General features: G+C 37.3%; 1 protein-coding gene across 1 annotated transcript; it reads left to right on the top strand.

The window, feature by feature from the left end:
• The first annotated feature begins 848 nt into the window (after window positions 1-848).
• RECQ4A (DNA helicase (RECQl4A)) lies at window positions 849-14,048 on the top strand. Its single transcript, XM_087315851.1, has 25 exons — window positions 849-1,083; window positions 1,187-1,339; window positions 3,477-3,531; window positions 3,615-4,169; window positions 4,275-4,466; window positions 4,547-4,677; window positions 4,749-5,139; window positions 5,246-5,377; window positions 5,830-5,916; window positions 6,037-6,164; window positions 6,323-6,443; window positions 6,663-6,814; window positions 6,902-7,037; window positions 7,109-7,232; window positions 7,335-7,405; window positions 7,491-7,559; window positions 7,645-7,776; window positions 7,853-8,011; window positions 8,104-8,184; window positions 8,265-8,426; window positions 8,514-8,566; window positions 12,343-12,472; window positions 12,551-12,645; window positions 12,740-12,817; window positions 12,951-14,048. Exons 1-25 carry the CDS (start codon window positions 1,061-1,063, stop codon window positions 13,435-13,437), a joined length of 3,897 nt encoding a protein of 1,298 aa, XP_087171977.1. The 5' UTR covers window positions 849-1,060; the 3' UTR covers window positions 13,438-14,048.
• The last annotated feature ends 269 nt before the right edge of the window (window positions 14,049-14,317 follow it).

Genomic DNA, 14,317 nt, shown 5'->3' with positions numbered 1-14,317 from the left:
GAGATGATCAATGCTTTGCATATCAAAGAACCATGTCAAACCATTGCAGTTACATGTCATATAATTTTGTGAAGTTATCGAAACATTACATAATAAAGAATAATGTGGGACAATTGTCATAAGCATTTTGGATTCATGATCTACACATTGTCGAAAATATAAAACTACAAATAGTCAATGCTTTGCAACATCAAGGTCGAGAGAGATCAAGTAAATGTTGCTTACAAGCTTGAGATCACACATATTGACGATTGATATAAACCTATTGATTCAATGAAAAAGAAAACAAGCATAATACACTATCATTCGAGGGAAAAATGCTGGATGGACATCGGAACTACTAGTCAGTTGTGAAAGTTGTTGCTGGAGTATATTCATTTCTCACGTGTTGCAAAAGTGGCCCCAATATAGTTCGAGCACGCAAATGAGCGACATATTCCTAGAGCTATTACATTTCGGTCTTTTCTTCAACGCAGATGCAAAGTGCCACGAAGAATAGAGTAGAGTGCACGATGAGCGGGGTCTAGGATGACCACGGTCGGGACAAAAAACAATCCGGAGGCTCTATACTGGGCCTTTGAGAGTTCATCGAGCCTGCTCGAGGACTTGCTTGCTTCCTTCATGCTTTTCCTGATGACCCCAATGGACACCACCACCACCACCACCACCACCGTGGTCTGAGTGTGTGCGCGCGTGTACCAATCAATCAATCCTTCAATGACGAGCCTCTGTGCCTCCACTCAAAATTTCCCGCCTTTTCCCCTTACCATCGCACCAGCCAGCTCTGCTCAGCAATCGGTAACCACTACAGACGAAGCCATCGCGTCTAGGGTTTCCACTGTCCAGTTCCTTGATCCCCTGATCTTTAGAACCAACGCAGACATGGCTCCCGCTCGTGGTCCCAGGCTGAAATGCCCCTACACAGGAAAAAGCTCAGATTTGTCGTAGATCAACCTGTTCGTTCACGATTCTCACTCCACAGTTGGTAATGTATGTAAACGACTCTTGGTTCCTGGTTCTTTCCATCGCATAGGCAGCTTAGGGCGGGCTATGTTGATCCATGAATAACAGGACATTGAAAAGGTGAGATTGTTCTTTTTCTCGTCTCTTTTTGTCTTTTATCCCCCTTCCACTCATTTCTTGTCCTGCTGTAGTTTTACATTGATACAAAGTTAATTGTTGATAGAACTTGCATCTCAACCAATGAGTCGAAGACAGATGAAAAGCTGCCGCATACAAACTGGGAACAACATGCTAAAGCTCTTGAAAATTTGTCCGATATGAAGTTGCTGAATTCAGGATTTCTATACTCTCTTTCTGGTCAAAATCCTACCACGAGGTGCACTTTCAGATCTTCTTAAAAATTCAACAAATTCATATATTTTATTTTCTCATGTTTATCTAGATTTTTATTTTTATAGCTAAAATGTTCAAAATGACGTTTTTTTATTACAAATAGACAAGTAGACCATATAGATGGATTAATGTGTCTACAACACAACTTGTAATAGCAAAGTTTCAGGATTATTATCATCTAAAATACACACGCACACTTGCTTATTTTTATATACACCACTCTCATAAGAGAAAGTATCTTCCCTATTTGCAAAAATTCACCTGTCATTTACGTAGACTACACTATGACACATTAGCAATCAGGTTTTTATCACAACCTGTGATATGTTAGGAACATAGTGCACAAGCCACATTTATGGTTAAACTCAATCAATTAACAAGGGTTCAAGATGATCATACCTGATATTATCCAAAATGCAGTAATCGCGATGATAATTTGTCTCTATGCGACTCTTGGAAGCTGTTTTCAATAGAGTATCAAATCAATTTTTCCTTATGTGTTTATTTCTGGCTCATTTATTTACTGTTCTGATGGACCTTCCATTCTTGTTCTTTTGCACACGTGCTCATTCTTGCCTCATAAAAATATGTACTTAGTCTAAACAGTCTCTAGAAACTTTTAAATACTGCCCTTACTTTCCTACCCAAAGCCTATCACTGAGACCAAACAAATTTTAAATGATGAAAGTGATGGCAACAGACACAGAGATCAGCAATACCGAAACTGAAATAAACCTCATCAGATGAATTGCCATAAGATATGCAGCAACTTGCATGGAGAGTAGATGCCGCATAGCAGCCTGTGCAGTATTCAACAGAGGGAAAATCAGGAAGATTAACATTTCGGAATAAGGAATGTGCCCTATTTACATGATCTAGCTGTAAAACCACTCATGAGAAACTGCAAAAGGAGGGCCTTACCAATTAATATACAGCACAGACAATATGGAACATGTGGACTACATAAATTCACATAACTTGGAAATCTAATTGAAAGAATATAAAATCAAAAGCACATGTTTGCAAGGTTTCTCATGTATCCCTGAAGTTTACCTCTGTATGAGATCCAGGGGCAACTGGATGAGCTTCCTTAGGTAATATGGCAATAATTTGACCATCAACGAAGGGAAACATCTCCTGAACAAATTTTTTAATTTTTTACTTGAACTTTCCAATAAGCTGATTAAGCAGAACCAATGAGCTCCGCCATTTCCCTTTGTTGTCAAACAAGTAGGCTATACATCAGCCACAGAATTGCGACCAGAATAAGCCACAGAATTGCAACCATAATACACAAAGAAAGAGCCAAGCAACTCTATTGAATAATTGCATCCATATGATGGAATGTAGATCCTTTGAAACAACCAGTAAACAAGGAAAAATTTGCTTTTGTCTATTTTAAAAGAATTTACACCATGCTACCAAATAGAATACACGGAATAGGTTCAGTGTGATATAACATGGAGATAATCATATATGCAAACAAACACTCATTTCCATGCGTTCAGATGGTAAACTGTTCCGGGTAAGGCATTGTTTATTCCAATGGATTACATGGAATATGTTCTATGTGATATAACATGGAGATAACCATATATGCACACAAATGCTCATTTCCCAGAACTTCAGATGGTACATTGTTCGGGTAAGGCATTATTTATTCCAATGTACTATGTATCCCATGTTTCTACTTAGGTATTTTTTATACTCCATTTATGTACTAAAGGACAATATGCATGTACCAACATAACATTGTCTTATATACCTATAGGCTATAATGTATTAACTTCATTAAAATAGGGGTTAATTGAGTGCCACCATTACACAGTTAATACTTCAAGAATCAAGATGCTTATCATAAAATTTGGATAACAGTCTTAAATCAGCCTATCAAATGCCAATACATCCGGCTGAAGCTACACATGGTCATTAGTTTCTGACATTCTTAATTGCTTCCTTTTAGTTATTAATTTTGCATCTGCATATTGGTGAATTTATTTTTCACGAATTGCTGATTACACCATTTGGTCGTTTGATTGCATTTTCCTTTTCATTTCAGTGGCATTGCTTTTGTTTTCTGCTTTCCTGAGATCTCAGAAATTCTGGCCATGTAATTTCAGGAACATGGCTTGTGTAAACTTACCTAGTAGCGAGCAAGATTTATTTGCTTTAAAGGTTCATCTCCCTATCTCTGCAGGTGAGTTTTGTCTGCTTACTGATATATAATAAACTTAGCAATGATGAAATTTCTTTTGTAGGCATGGCAGAAGTTGGAAGGTTGCAAAAAGGCAAATTATTTAAGGCCAGGGGTAAGTGCACCTCAAAAGCATGGGAAAGCTTCCCTTTACAGGCAGACTGAATCAATATGGAAATCTGATACCAAGCCTGCTTTCAATGCGACTTCTAACACCACATCTTTTGGGGCTCCAGCACATCCAAACAATTCCATCCAATCAAACAAGTTTTGCATTCCCCGTCCAGCAGAAGACTCCCAAGGGATTGGCCACATTCAAACTCCTATGCATTCTAGTGATTGGGGAAACTATCAGAAAAGACCAATTGACTTTGTGTCACCCACTGATTCTGTGACACATGTCAGTGACTCTTTGCAGAACATGTCTGCAAGTATAAGAAGCTCAAATAATGCACGAAGTCCTGGATCAGATTTGCATGCATCTTCAACAGCCTTCAGGGGCAAAACTGCAGAGGGAAATCCATCATTGAGCACAGCTGTAAGTTCTTCTAAGAATGATGCGCAGAAAAACAATCATTTTGTCAATCTCGATGATGATGATGATGATGAACTTCTCCAGGTTATTCTTCACTGCGAATGCTGTTAAATCTGAAAGTTTGACCAAATGTTTTTCGTGCATCTTATGTCAAGTCAGAAATCTGAGAAATCTATTTTATTTTGGCAGAATATTGATATTGATCAAATTGTTTTAGAACACTACGAAAGAGGGGGCACACCAAATTCTACCCCAAGCTTTCCTTCAAAGTCATTGACGCATACACCTTTTAGATCCAGAGTTGATTCTCCTTCTTCACATTTGTGGTCTGAAATTCCTGAAGCTTCAAAAAAAGAATCTTTATGTTGCCATGGGTTGAAGGTATTTGCAAATTGAATGCCTGTGCAGTGTTTCCAGTGCCACATTCAGACACATGGTTCTGTGACTTTTTATTGGTGCAGGTATATCTTTGCAAAGAAGCAAGGGTCCACTTGCAAGAGATGAAAGATAAGTTGATTCATGTGTCAAATGAGCTTCTTGACAATGCTGCTGAACTCACACCAGAAATATCAGAAGCACTTCGTGTGGAAAGGTCTGCATTGTGGACAAACTATCTAACATTGGGCTTAAATGTAATGTTCTAATACTGTTTTTGCTGTGCAGACGGAGCTTGAACAATGAGATCCAGCAGCTAGAACAACATTTACAATCATCTATACTTGATGATGAGAGACGTAATTCACATTTCTCAGCTTGTGTCTCACCATTTAATGGAGTTACAGAATCCAGAGGTGTTGATAATCCAATTGTTACCCCTATCAGACCTTGTATGTCAGAAAATGTATATCCTCAATCTTTTGTCCGGCCAATAGAATCCACACCCTTTGGGCCTCAAAATGAGATTGGATTTAAAAGTGTGGGTCCTTGCAACTTGCCTCCATTGTCCTTTGGTAACCCACCAATCAGAGTGGAGACTGAAAATGTAAACTACACTGAAGGATGTGAGGATAAAAGATGGAGCAGAAGAGATTTTCCTTGGACAAAGGAGTTAGAGGTTTGCTTCACTTTTATCATTAGATCTTAACTGCCATGCTAAGTAGTAAAACGGCTAGTCTGACGTCTAGATTCCATTTTTTCTTTCCAATCTACATTTGATGTAGATAAACAATCGAAGATATTTTGGTAACCAGTCATTCCGGCCAAATCAGCGTGAGATTATAAATGCAACCATGAGTGGCCATGACGTTTTTGTTTTGATGCCAACAGGTGGTGGAAAGAGTCTAACGTACCAGGTATTACTTCAATGAATGATCTTATATAGCACATTTCCAACCTAATAAGCATGTAATAATTTAATCACTTGTACAGCTGCACATAAATCCCTTGGTTTTTAATGATCGTATTGCATGTTTGTGTTTGCTTCCATACTTCATGAATCAATCTCATATCAGATGTCTCTGATATGGTCTTCTGCTGAGATGGTATAATCTGTCTACCTAGCTCAGAGGAAATTGGTGATTGTATGGATGGATAACATGCCTGCTAGGAATGAATGCCATAGTTCTAAGTCATCCCACAATTAATTTTGTCCTAACAACCGTTTAATTATTTCAAATGCTGAGCTCTCATTTTCTTTAGAAGGGTAGGTATTATCAAATTTTCTTGCAACTATAACATGGGATAACCATAATCAATAACAATCTCTGGATGCTAGAGTTCACTTTATAATCTGTATTTTTGGTAGCTTCCAGCAGTTTGTGGACCAGGTGTAACTCTAGTTGTATCACCTCTGGTTTCTCTCATACAAGATCAAATCATGCACCTATCACAGGTAAAATAATTCTAATTTGCCAGTTTTTTGAATATTGAAGATACCAGTTCAGATTACTCTGTAGCCTGTTTGTTTGAATAAAGAATGAACTAACTAAAAGAACACATAAAAATCGCCCAGGTCAACATACCTGCAGCTTATCTTAGTGGAGCTATGGAGTGGCAAGAACAACAGCAGATATTGAGTGAGCTCAATTCAGCATATTGTAAATATAAGCTGCTTTATGTTACACCAGAGAAAATTGCCAGGTATTCTGAGGAAGTGTGACATGCAAATACTTTTTTGTTTTGTTTCAAATCTTAACAACTTCTTCATTTGTTATTTGCTTAGCCTTGCCTTCAAATGAAGAGATGCACTTAAAAAGGTGCCATATAACTGATCAATATTATTTTCGATTTTGTTTCAGGAGTGATAATTTATGCCGGCATTTGGAAAGTTTACACAGAAGAGGATCACTGGCAAGAATTGTTATTGATGAAGCTCATTGTGTTAGTCAATGGGGCCATGATTTTAGACCTGACTACCAGGTAGCTTGTGGTAGGCCATTTTAAAGGTTTCAAAGATGTGAATAACATATCTTATGATTATTTACTTGCCTGTCTGACGAATTGTCTAGATTGCTTGCCTCTTGGTTCTCCTCACATCCTGCCATATCTAGAAGGGTCTTAATACAAAGATCCCTGCATATACTGCCTTAACCATGGATCCTTAATGCTCTTACTAATATAAGCCAGTATTTTCCTCAGGGTCTTGGGATTCTTAAGCAAAAATTTCCTCTTGTACCCCTGATGGCGCTTACAGCAACAGCAACACTGAGTGTTAAAGAAGATGTAGTACGTGCGTTAGCACTATCAAATTGTATAGTGTTTCGACAGACATTTAATCGACCTAATCTGAGGTGCCTCATCATTTTCCGTAGATGGTCACCCATATACTCTTAAATCATAGACCATAGGTAATAACTAATGCACAAACTTTGTTGCAGATATGCTTTGATTGCAAAAACAAAGAGTTGTCTGGATGACATTGACAAGTTCATAAAAAATAATTTTCCAAATGAGTCTGGAATCATTTATTGTCTTTCTCGTATGGACTGTGAAAAAGTCTCTGAGAAATTAAAGGTAAGAGAATTTTTTTGAGTGAATTCATGCTATTTTTTTATCGTGATCCTTGAAAATTTCTTTAATTTCAGGAATATGGCCATAATGCTGGTTTCTACCATGGAAACATGGATCCTGAAGAAAGAGCACATGTTCAACGTCAATGGAGCAAAGATGCAATCAATATAATATGTGCCACACTGGCATTTGGAATGGGTGTGCATGCTACATAGTAATTTTGATTTTGCTGGAAGGACATGATATGACCAGAATTTCCAATGATACTTTTATATTTGTAATTATGTCCTGATTTTACAGGTATAAACAAGCCTGATGTACGATTTGTCATCCACCATTCTGTTCCTAAATCACTTGAAGCATATCACCAGGTATTATTCTCCACATTTATAATGAGAAACCCTGAAAGTAGGCAATGTTGTTTTCCCTGAGTTATGAGATTGGAGGCATACACAGGAATCTGGTCGTGCTGGCAGAGATAATTTACCTGCATCGTGCTTACTTTATTACAACTATGGAGATTATGTAAGCACAAGTTAAAGACACTTCAACTATGGGGATTATCTGAAATATCTGGTTCCTATTTTACTTGATGTGCGTTCCTTTGCAGATTAGGTTAAGGCATATGTTGAACCAAGGGGCTGCAGAATCCTCTCAATTACCTAACCAGGGGGGTAACCGTAACTGGAACCAAGGCTCCAATGCACAACTGGCAACACACATTGAAAACCTGTCACGAATGGTAGATGATATGTAATGATGCATGCTTCATTTTTGCTGAATCATGAAATATTACTCCTAATCATGAATATGCACAGGTTGGATATTGTGAGAATGATGTGGACTGTCGGAGGTCACTGCAACTTGCTCACTTCGGTGAGAAATTTGATGGCTCCATCTGCAAAGGTACCTGTGATAATTGTTCTAAGTCTACAGTTGCAGTTGAAGAGGATGTGTCTGGAACAGCCAAACAACTTGTATGTAACCGTGAGTCTTAGGTTGTGTTCACATGGACAAAATATCAGGTGTTAAGTTAATACTGAGATCTGATTATGCCATGAAATATTAGGTACAGTTGATAATAGCAATGGGTCAGCGTTTCTCCTTGTCTCATGTACTGGATGTTTACCGTGGCTCCATGAGTCAGCAGGTTCATATAATGTACTTAGGTTTATATTCTTTAATGGTTGTAGCCAGTTTCTGGGGTTAAGTATGGCGTATATTATGCAGGTAAAGAAAAACATGCATGATAAGCTGGAACTTCATGGAACTGGCAAAAGTTACAGCAAGGGAGTTGTTGAACGCATATTGCATAAGATGGTGTTAGAAGGGATATTAAAGGAAGATATCAGTAAGAGTGACATGTTTGGATCAATATCATCAATCTTGAAGGTTCTTATGTACTCATATCAATATTCTGAATGTTTGATGTGCTCTTATGTTATCTGGATTGACTTTTTGTTTGGTTTGGTTTTCTAGGTTAATGATGTGAAGTCAAAAGAACTATTCTCTGGACACAGCCTTATAATGAGGTCTCTCTATCTTTCTTTTAGTAATGTGTATTTATATTAATTACGATGTTACACGAAAGTCTCAAAACAACTACATGTCTAACAAAGAAACCAAGGATGACCTCATGCCAAGAAACATATCCTGCTTGGTAATAAGACCTGAAATACATAGGCTATGGTGCTGAATTGCCAGTGAAAGAAGCCTACCAAGTGGCTCATATGACTGCACTCCAGAATGGGGATCAAAGATGAATGCATTCTAGATAGTTCAATTATGCCAATGGTCCACAAAACACAGAAAGTGGAATACAAACATCACACATGATTGAACAGAACTTGTGGATTTTGATTTGCTAAAAACCCAACAATGGTAGATGCATGAATCCCCCAACAAGGAATTGCCACAGCTGAGATAGTAGATCATATACGTTAGGCAAGATAAAAACCTACCTGTCAAATTTCCTTGGTGAAAGAAGTAGGAGCCATTTGAAGTGTTGTGTCTTGAGAAGGCAACAGCAAGAGGAAGTCTATCCACCAACATATTGAAAACAAATACTTCGCAATTGAAGGGTTGCTAATTAAGACATTTTCCACCAATCTTAGCCTTTAGAAACACCATAAACAAAGCTGCACATATCCTTCAACTATGGCTGACATTGATGAGAAAATGATATATCTGATTGGTTGATGTGCTTCTCACTTCCTCTGGCTCAAGTAGCACATTACTAAAGAAACATGCCACTAGTGTTCAATGCAAGAAAGGGCAATATATAGAGATGGTAAAGTCATTATGACAAAGAAGAGCGCCACGTGAGGATGTATGACCTATGAAACTTTACACGTGGGTGATATATAGAGACGATATGATCTCTACAACAAAGAAGAGCGCCACATGAGGATGTATGCATGACCTATGAAACTTTACACACGACTATATGGATTTGCAATGACTCTCTAAGGACATACGTTGGTTATTTTGAAGATACCTTCACATAGATATCACTATGTAAATAGAGACCCATCAATGCATTGGTAATAAACTCCCCGATGTACAGGTGTAGAGGGGGGTCAATTTGTCATCCCTAACCATGGATACCAGGAATCACTAGAGGCTTTGGTGGAGGGGCTGTATTGTACAAAGAGGAGCTCCATGATAGCCCACATGTTGTGTATAAGGATGTAGATGCGTGGATACAAATCAAAAGATGGAATAGTAGAGAGTTACATATTGCAATTTGCTACTTTCCACCGGGATATTTTGAGGTTTGCACCTCTCAAAGAATCACCATATCTACCATTTTACGATGATATTTTAAAAGTTTCTTAGTATGGGGAATATAGTGGTATTAGGATGAACAAACAAGTGAGGCTATGTATGGAGAAGTTATGTTAGAATTTGTTCTAAACCAACAAGATCAAAATACAGGTTAAGTATCAGAATATGACAAACACTTTCTAACCTTGGGGAGTGTACACGGATTTGTGATTTATAACGGTTTGTCACAATCTCTCAGATAAGATTCTTCTGCATGTTGGAACCCAATGGGAGGTGTGAGCACAGTTGATTACTTGATGGGATCTCCATCTTTTATATGGGAGATAAGAGAGATCACTATCTCTGGTAGACCTATTGGCTTGGCAGCAGACAACCAGAAACTGTAAACTTATCATGCTCAGCATAATTTGCGAGAAATAGATGGGCATGATAATGTAAGTGTCATAATCAAAAGTCCACCAAGAAGGGTTAACACATCTGGGGATGATAATGTAAGTGTCATACTCAAATGTCCACCAAGAAGGGTTGGCACATATGTGCATGCATTATGAGATACCATTAAGTAGAGAAAACTCTAGCCGCTAAAAGTCCCTATCTCATTATGAGATATTTGGGATGGCTATGACCCCCCAAATTGGGGCCAAAAATATAGTGAAGACGTGTCTAGATATCTCTCGAAGGGAGCTTTCACATGGAAGGGTCAAAATATACAAAAAGGAGGGTCCTTGGGACCTTTATCCCAACAGAAGGGTTAGCACATATGTGCATGGATTATTTTCACTTTGAGAGTTGTCGCTACAGAATAGTAAAAACCTTGTGGTATAATCTTGCCACCTGTCATCAATAGATAAAGATCGGTATCTCCCACAATTTCAAGTTCTTCCTTCACTTGGAAGATCCCTCCATATTGGATGAATCCATGTTTGTGAAGATAGAAATTACAACCTATCTAAATTGAGAATTTCACATTTATAAATAAGAAGTTTCTTTAGTCACTTTGATTTTTATTTACTTCTCATTAAGTTACATTATTTAGGTTTCTTGTTCTCAAGGATGAGAAAATATTTTTTGTTGTAATCTCTTGATTTTTTTGTAAAGTTACATTATAGATCATTTTGACATCTTAAAAGATGTTAATATATTTTCTTTCTTTGTTTCTTTGTTTCTTTGTTTCTTTCTTAGGAACTCTCATACATAATCATTGGCCTCAAAGGATATTGTCCTTTGAAAGATATTGATATTTTCTTCCATTTTGAAATGTTTCAATGCTGCTTTTGAAAATTAAAATTAGGAAAGCCTATCCCCACAGGGACAAGAATAATTGTAGGCTTTTGGTCTGCTGCCTTTGCTATTTGAAATCTACTACTATTTGTTTATTAACTATTTAAAAAAAATTAGAAATATTAGCATAATTCAATAATTGTTATCAAACACTTATGGGGTATTTGTAGCTATGACAGTACTCTTTTCTTTTGAATAATTTATTAAGTAGAAATATTCTATTAAGACTCAAGCTACAATTGCAAAGTGCACCTTTTCTGGGTGATAAAAAGTGTAATATAAATGGCTAAATACTAACATTAGATAAAATACTTAGAAAAGTTTTCCTCTCTCAAGTTCTGTTGAACCAATTTGAATTAGACTATAAGCATTCATAAAGCCTTTTTTTAAATATTAGAGTGACCTTGTTTTAAAGGTGTCAGAATTTCGTTAATTCTCTTATTTATGTCTGAAAAAACTAATGAAAAACATCTTTATTTTCCAGTGTATGTGTCATCCTTTCTCAGCCCCAATATTTCAAGATCTCTGGCCTTGATCAGATTGGCTTCTTCTATTGAACTTGTTCTGCTGCTTAAATATTTTCTATGCTGACCTGCGGCTCTCTTCTTTTGCCCACAATCTCTCTCCTATTCACCATCTTCCAAAACTGCACAATTTGGCTTGTGGAATTTTCGCTGTTGCATAGAAACTGATAAACAGCCTCGGCAAATTTCTAACTCTTTTCGTTGTTGACACTGCCCTCAGAGAAGTTGAGGGTCTATAGGGATGGGAGAACTGTGGTATAGAATCCATATTGTTAACTGATAATTTTAATTGCTGAAGGGGAGAATCCGAATTCCGTGATGTTATGTTTTGTGACATAGTTACCACAAATGCTCGTTGGAAAATGGCACAGCTGTTTCCTGCCATTTTTTAAGTTGGAAGTTGTGGTTTCTATAATTCATTATATTAAGATAAAGTGTGTTGAGAACTCCCATCAGGACAATTCTGATGTCAGATGATGACAATCATATGGAGGATTCCCTTGCTAGCAGAATCTTGCTCTACTTATCAACAAACCTTCCCACTACCTGAACAATGCATATGCAATCTGTGTATTGTAAGCAATGTCACGCATTAAAATTATATAATCTTTCAACCAGGTTCTCAATTAATGCACTGCCTGTCAAATGCCTTCGATAGTCATATGGTTTCAATAAATTTTGTAAATGAACATCTAATGCATTTTATGTTGCATCAGATTCCCTGCTTCGAAGAAAACTGTAATTTCTGAGAAAGTGGAGTCAGCGAAGAAAAGCCTCCAGACTCCAACTGTAAGGCTGAATGCTCATGAAGAGACCTTGAGTCCAGCTCAAGCATATGTTGACCCAGTAAGCCAGTTTACTTGTGCAGTTCTTGCTCCTTATGTTTGAAGATATTTGAAAGCTTACTAAAAGCTGGCTGTGCAGGCACTATCTTCCAAGATCTATGCTGACCTACAGAAACTTCGACTGGAGTTAGTCAATGAGGCCGGTGGTAATCTCATGCCTTACCATATTATGGGGTAATGCTTTGGTTCTTTCTCGTTAAGCATCTTTTTTCTGTATAAACTAGCCAAAGTCATAATATTTTTCTTTATTCTACTTTTTTAAATTCAGGAATTCTGAGCTTCAGCAAATTAGTAAAAAGCTCCCTACAACTATTGAGGAGCTGCTGGAAGTGAATGGCATTGGAAAGTATGAATTCACGGTTCTTATTCTTATGCACGTAGAATATTCGGGTTTCAATGCATTGATTTATTAGCATGTGTATACAGGTAGTCTGGCAGTTATAATATTGAGACCTAACTGTTTGATTGATGCTTAACAGGGTGAAAAGCAACAAGTATGGAGCTCGCATACTTGAGGTCGTTTCAAAGGCAATTGAAACACATGGAAGGATGCAAATAAATGGTAATGAGAACATTGAACCAGTCCAAAAGAAGAGAAAAGAGCACGAAGGTTCCCAAAAAGCAAGAGAAGACTCCAAGACAAAGGTGGACGATGAGGACTTTGAAGATAGGACTAAGTCAAAGCAGTCTATGAAGAAGAAAGACACTCGTCTTCGAGCTTCTGCAGCCTCAGAAGAACAGTCATCGGAAATAGGAGGCAATTTTGAAAATGGGATGATGGATATGCAAGATGGGTTTCTACCCACAAGTGATGAAACTCAGTGGGGAGTATCCCATACATCCAAAGATAAGGCTTCAAGAACATTGCCTCTTAGCTCAAATAAGAGGGGTGGCCACGATCTCGCTGGTACCCAGCAGGTTGGGAGCTTTTCTGACTTTGCATTCAAAAGAATCCACAGGTTCTGAAGACCCCAATCATACTTGTTTTATGCCGAGGAGAATTATGTCTCTTGTTGGGTGAAGCTGTATTATGGTTACAACTCATTACAGGAAATCCGGCAGTGATAAACTGTCTCTTTTCATCACGTCAATCCTCTTATTCTAACCGATTTTTTGGCTGTTCATGTATGCAATAACATTATACTTGGCCTTTATCCATAAGTCAACTTTTTGGAATACTTCTTTGAATTGAGGAGGGCTACAAACAAGCATTCGAGAAAAGGGTCAGGGTTTCACAAGCAGCTTGCAGTATGCAAAGGATGATAGCAATTGACGACACATAACAGAGAATTGACAGTTTTCATCAAACTACACCATGGGATAAGTGATGCAAGTAAATGAGAAAAAGTACGATGCACTAACTAACGAAGTTTCGTTACAAATAGAAGACAACAAGAAATTCAACCGTGAAAGTGAGAAATAGCATTCCTACACCTGCAAGTAAATCTTATTTCGATGATGTACTTTATTTTCTTTGCAAATGTACTTTATATATGAATTTTGTTCATTGCAAATCTTCTTTGCAAATGTACTTTATTGATGGTTTATGTTCATTAGAAATATGATTTATTGATGAATTATATGACTTCGTGTATAAGACAGATGGGAAGGTAGCAAGTTAATTAATTATGAATCTATGATTGTCTTGCAATCATTATGTGCCAATATGGAAATAGGTATGTAAATATTGATCTTTCGAAATCAGAACATATTATAATAAGACAAATGTGAATGAACTTGCTAATTATGAATCTATGATTGTCTTGCAACCATTATGTGCCAATATGGAAATAGGTATGTAAATATTGATCTTTCGAAATCAGAACACATTGTAATAAGACAAATG

The sequence above is a fragment of the Azolla caroliniana genome, unplaced genomic scaffold (assembly GCF_043228905.1).
Source record: "Azolla caroliniana isolate FFs.n. ecotype wild unplaced genomic scaffold, voAzoCaro1.0.p SCAF_2, whole genome shotgun sequence".
NCBI lineage: Eukaryota > Viridiplantae > Streptophyta > Polypodiopsida > Salviniales > Salviniaceae > Azolla > Azolla caroliniana.
This window is presented reverse-complemented; position numbering and strand designations above follow the sequence as displayed.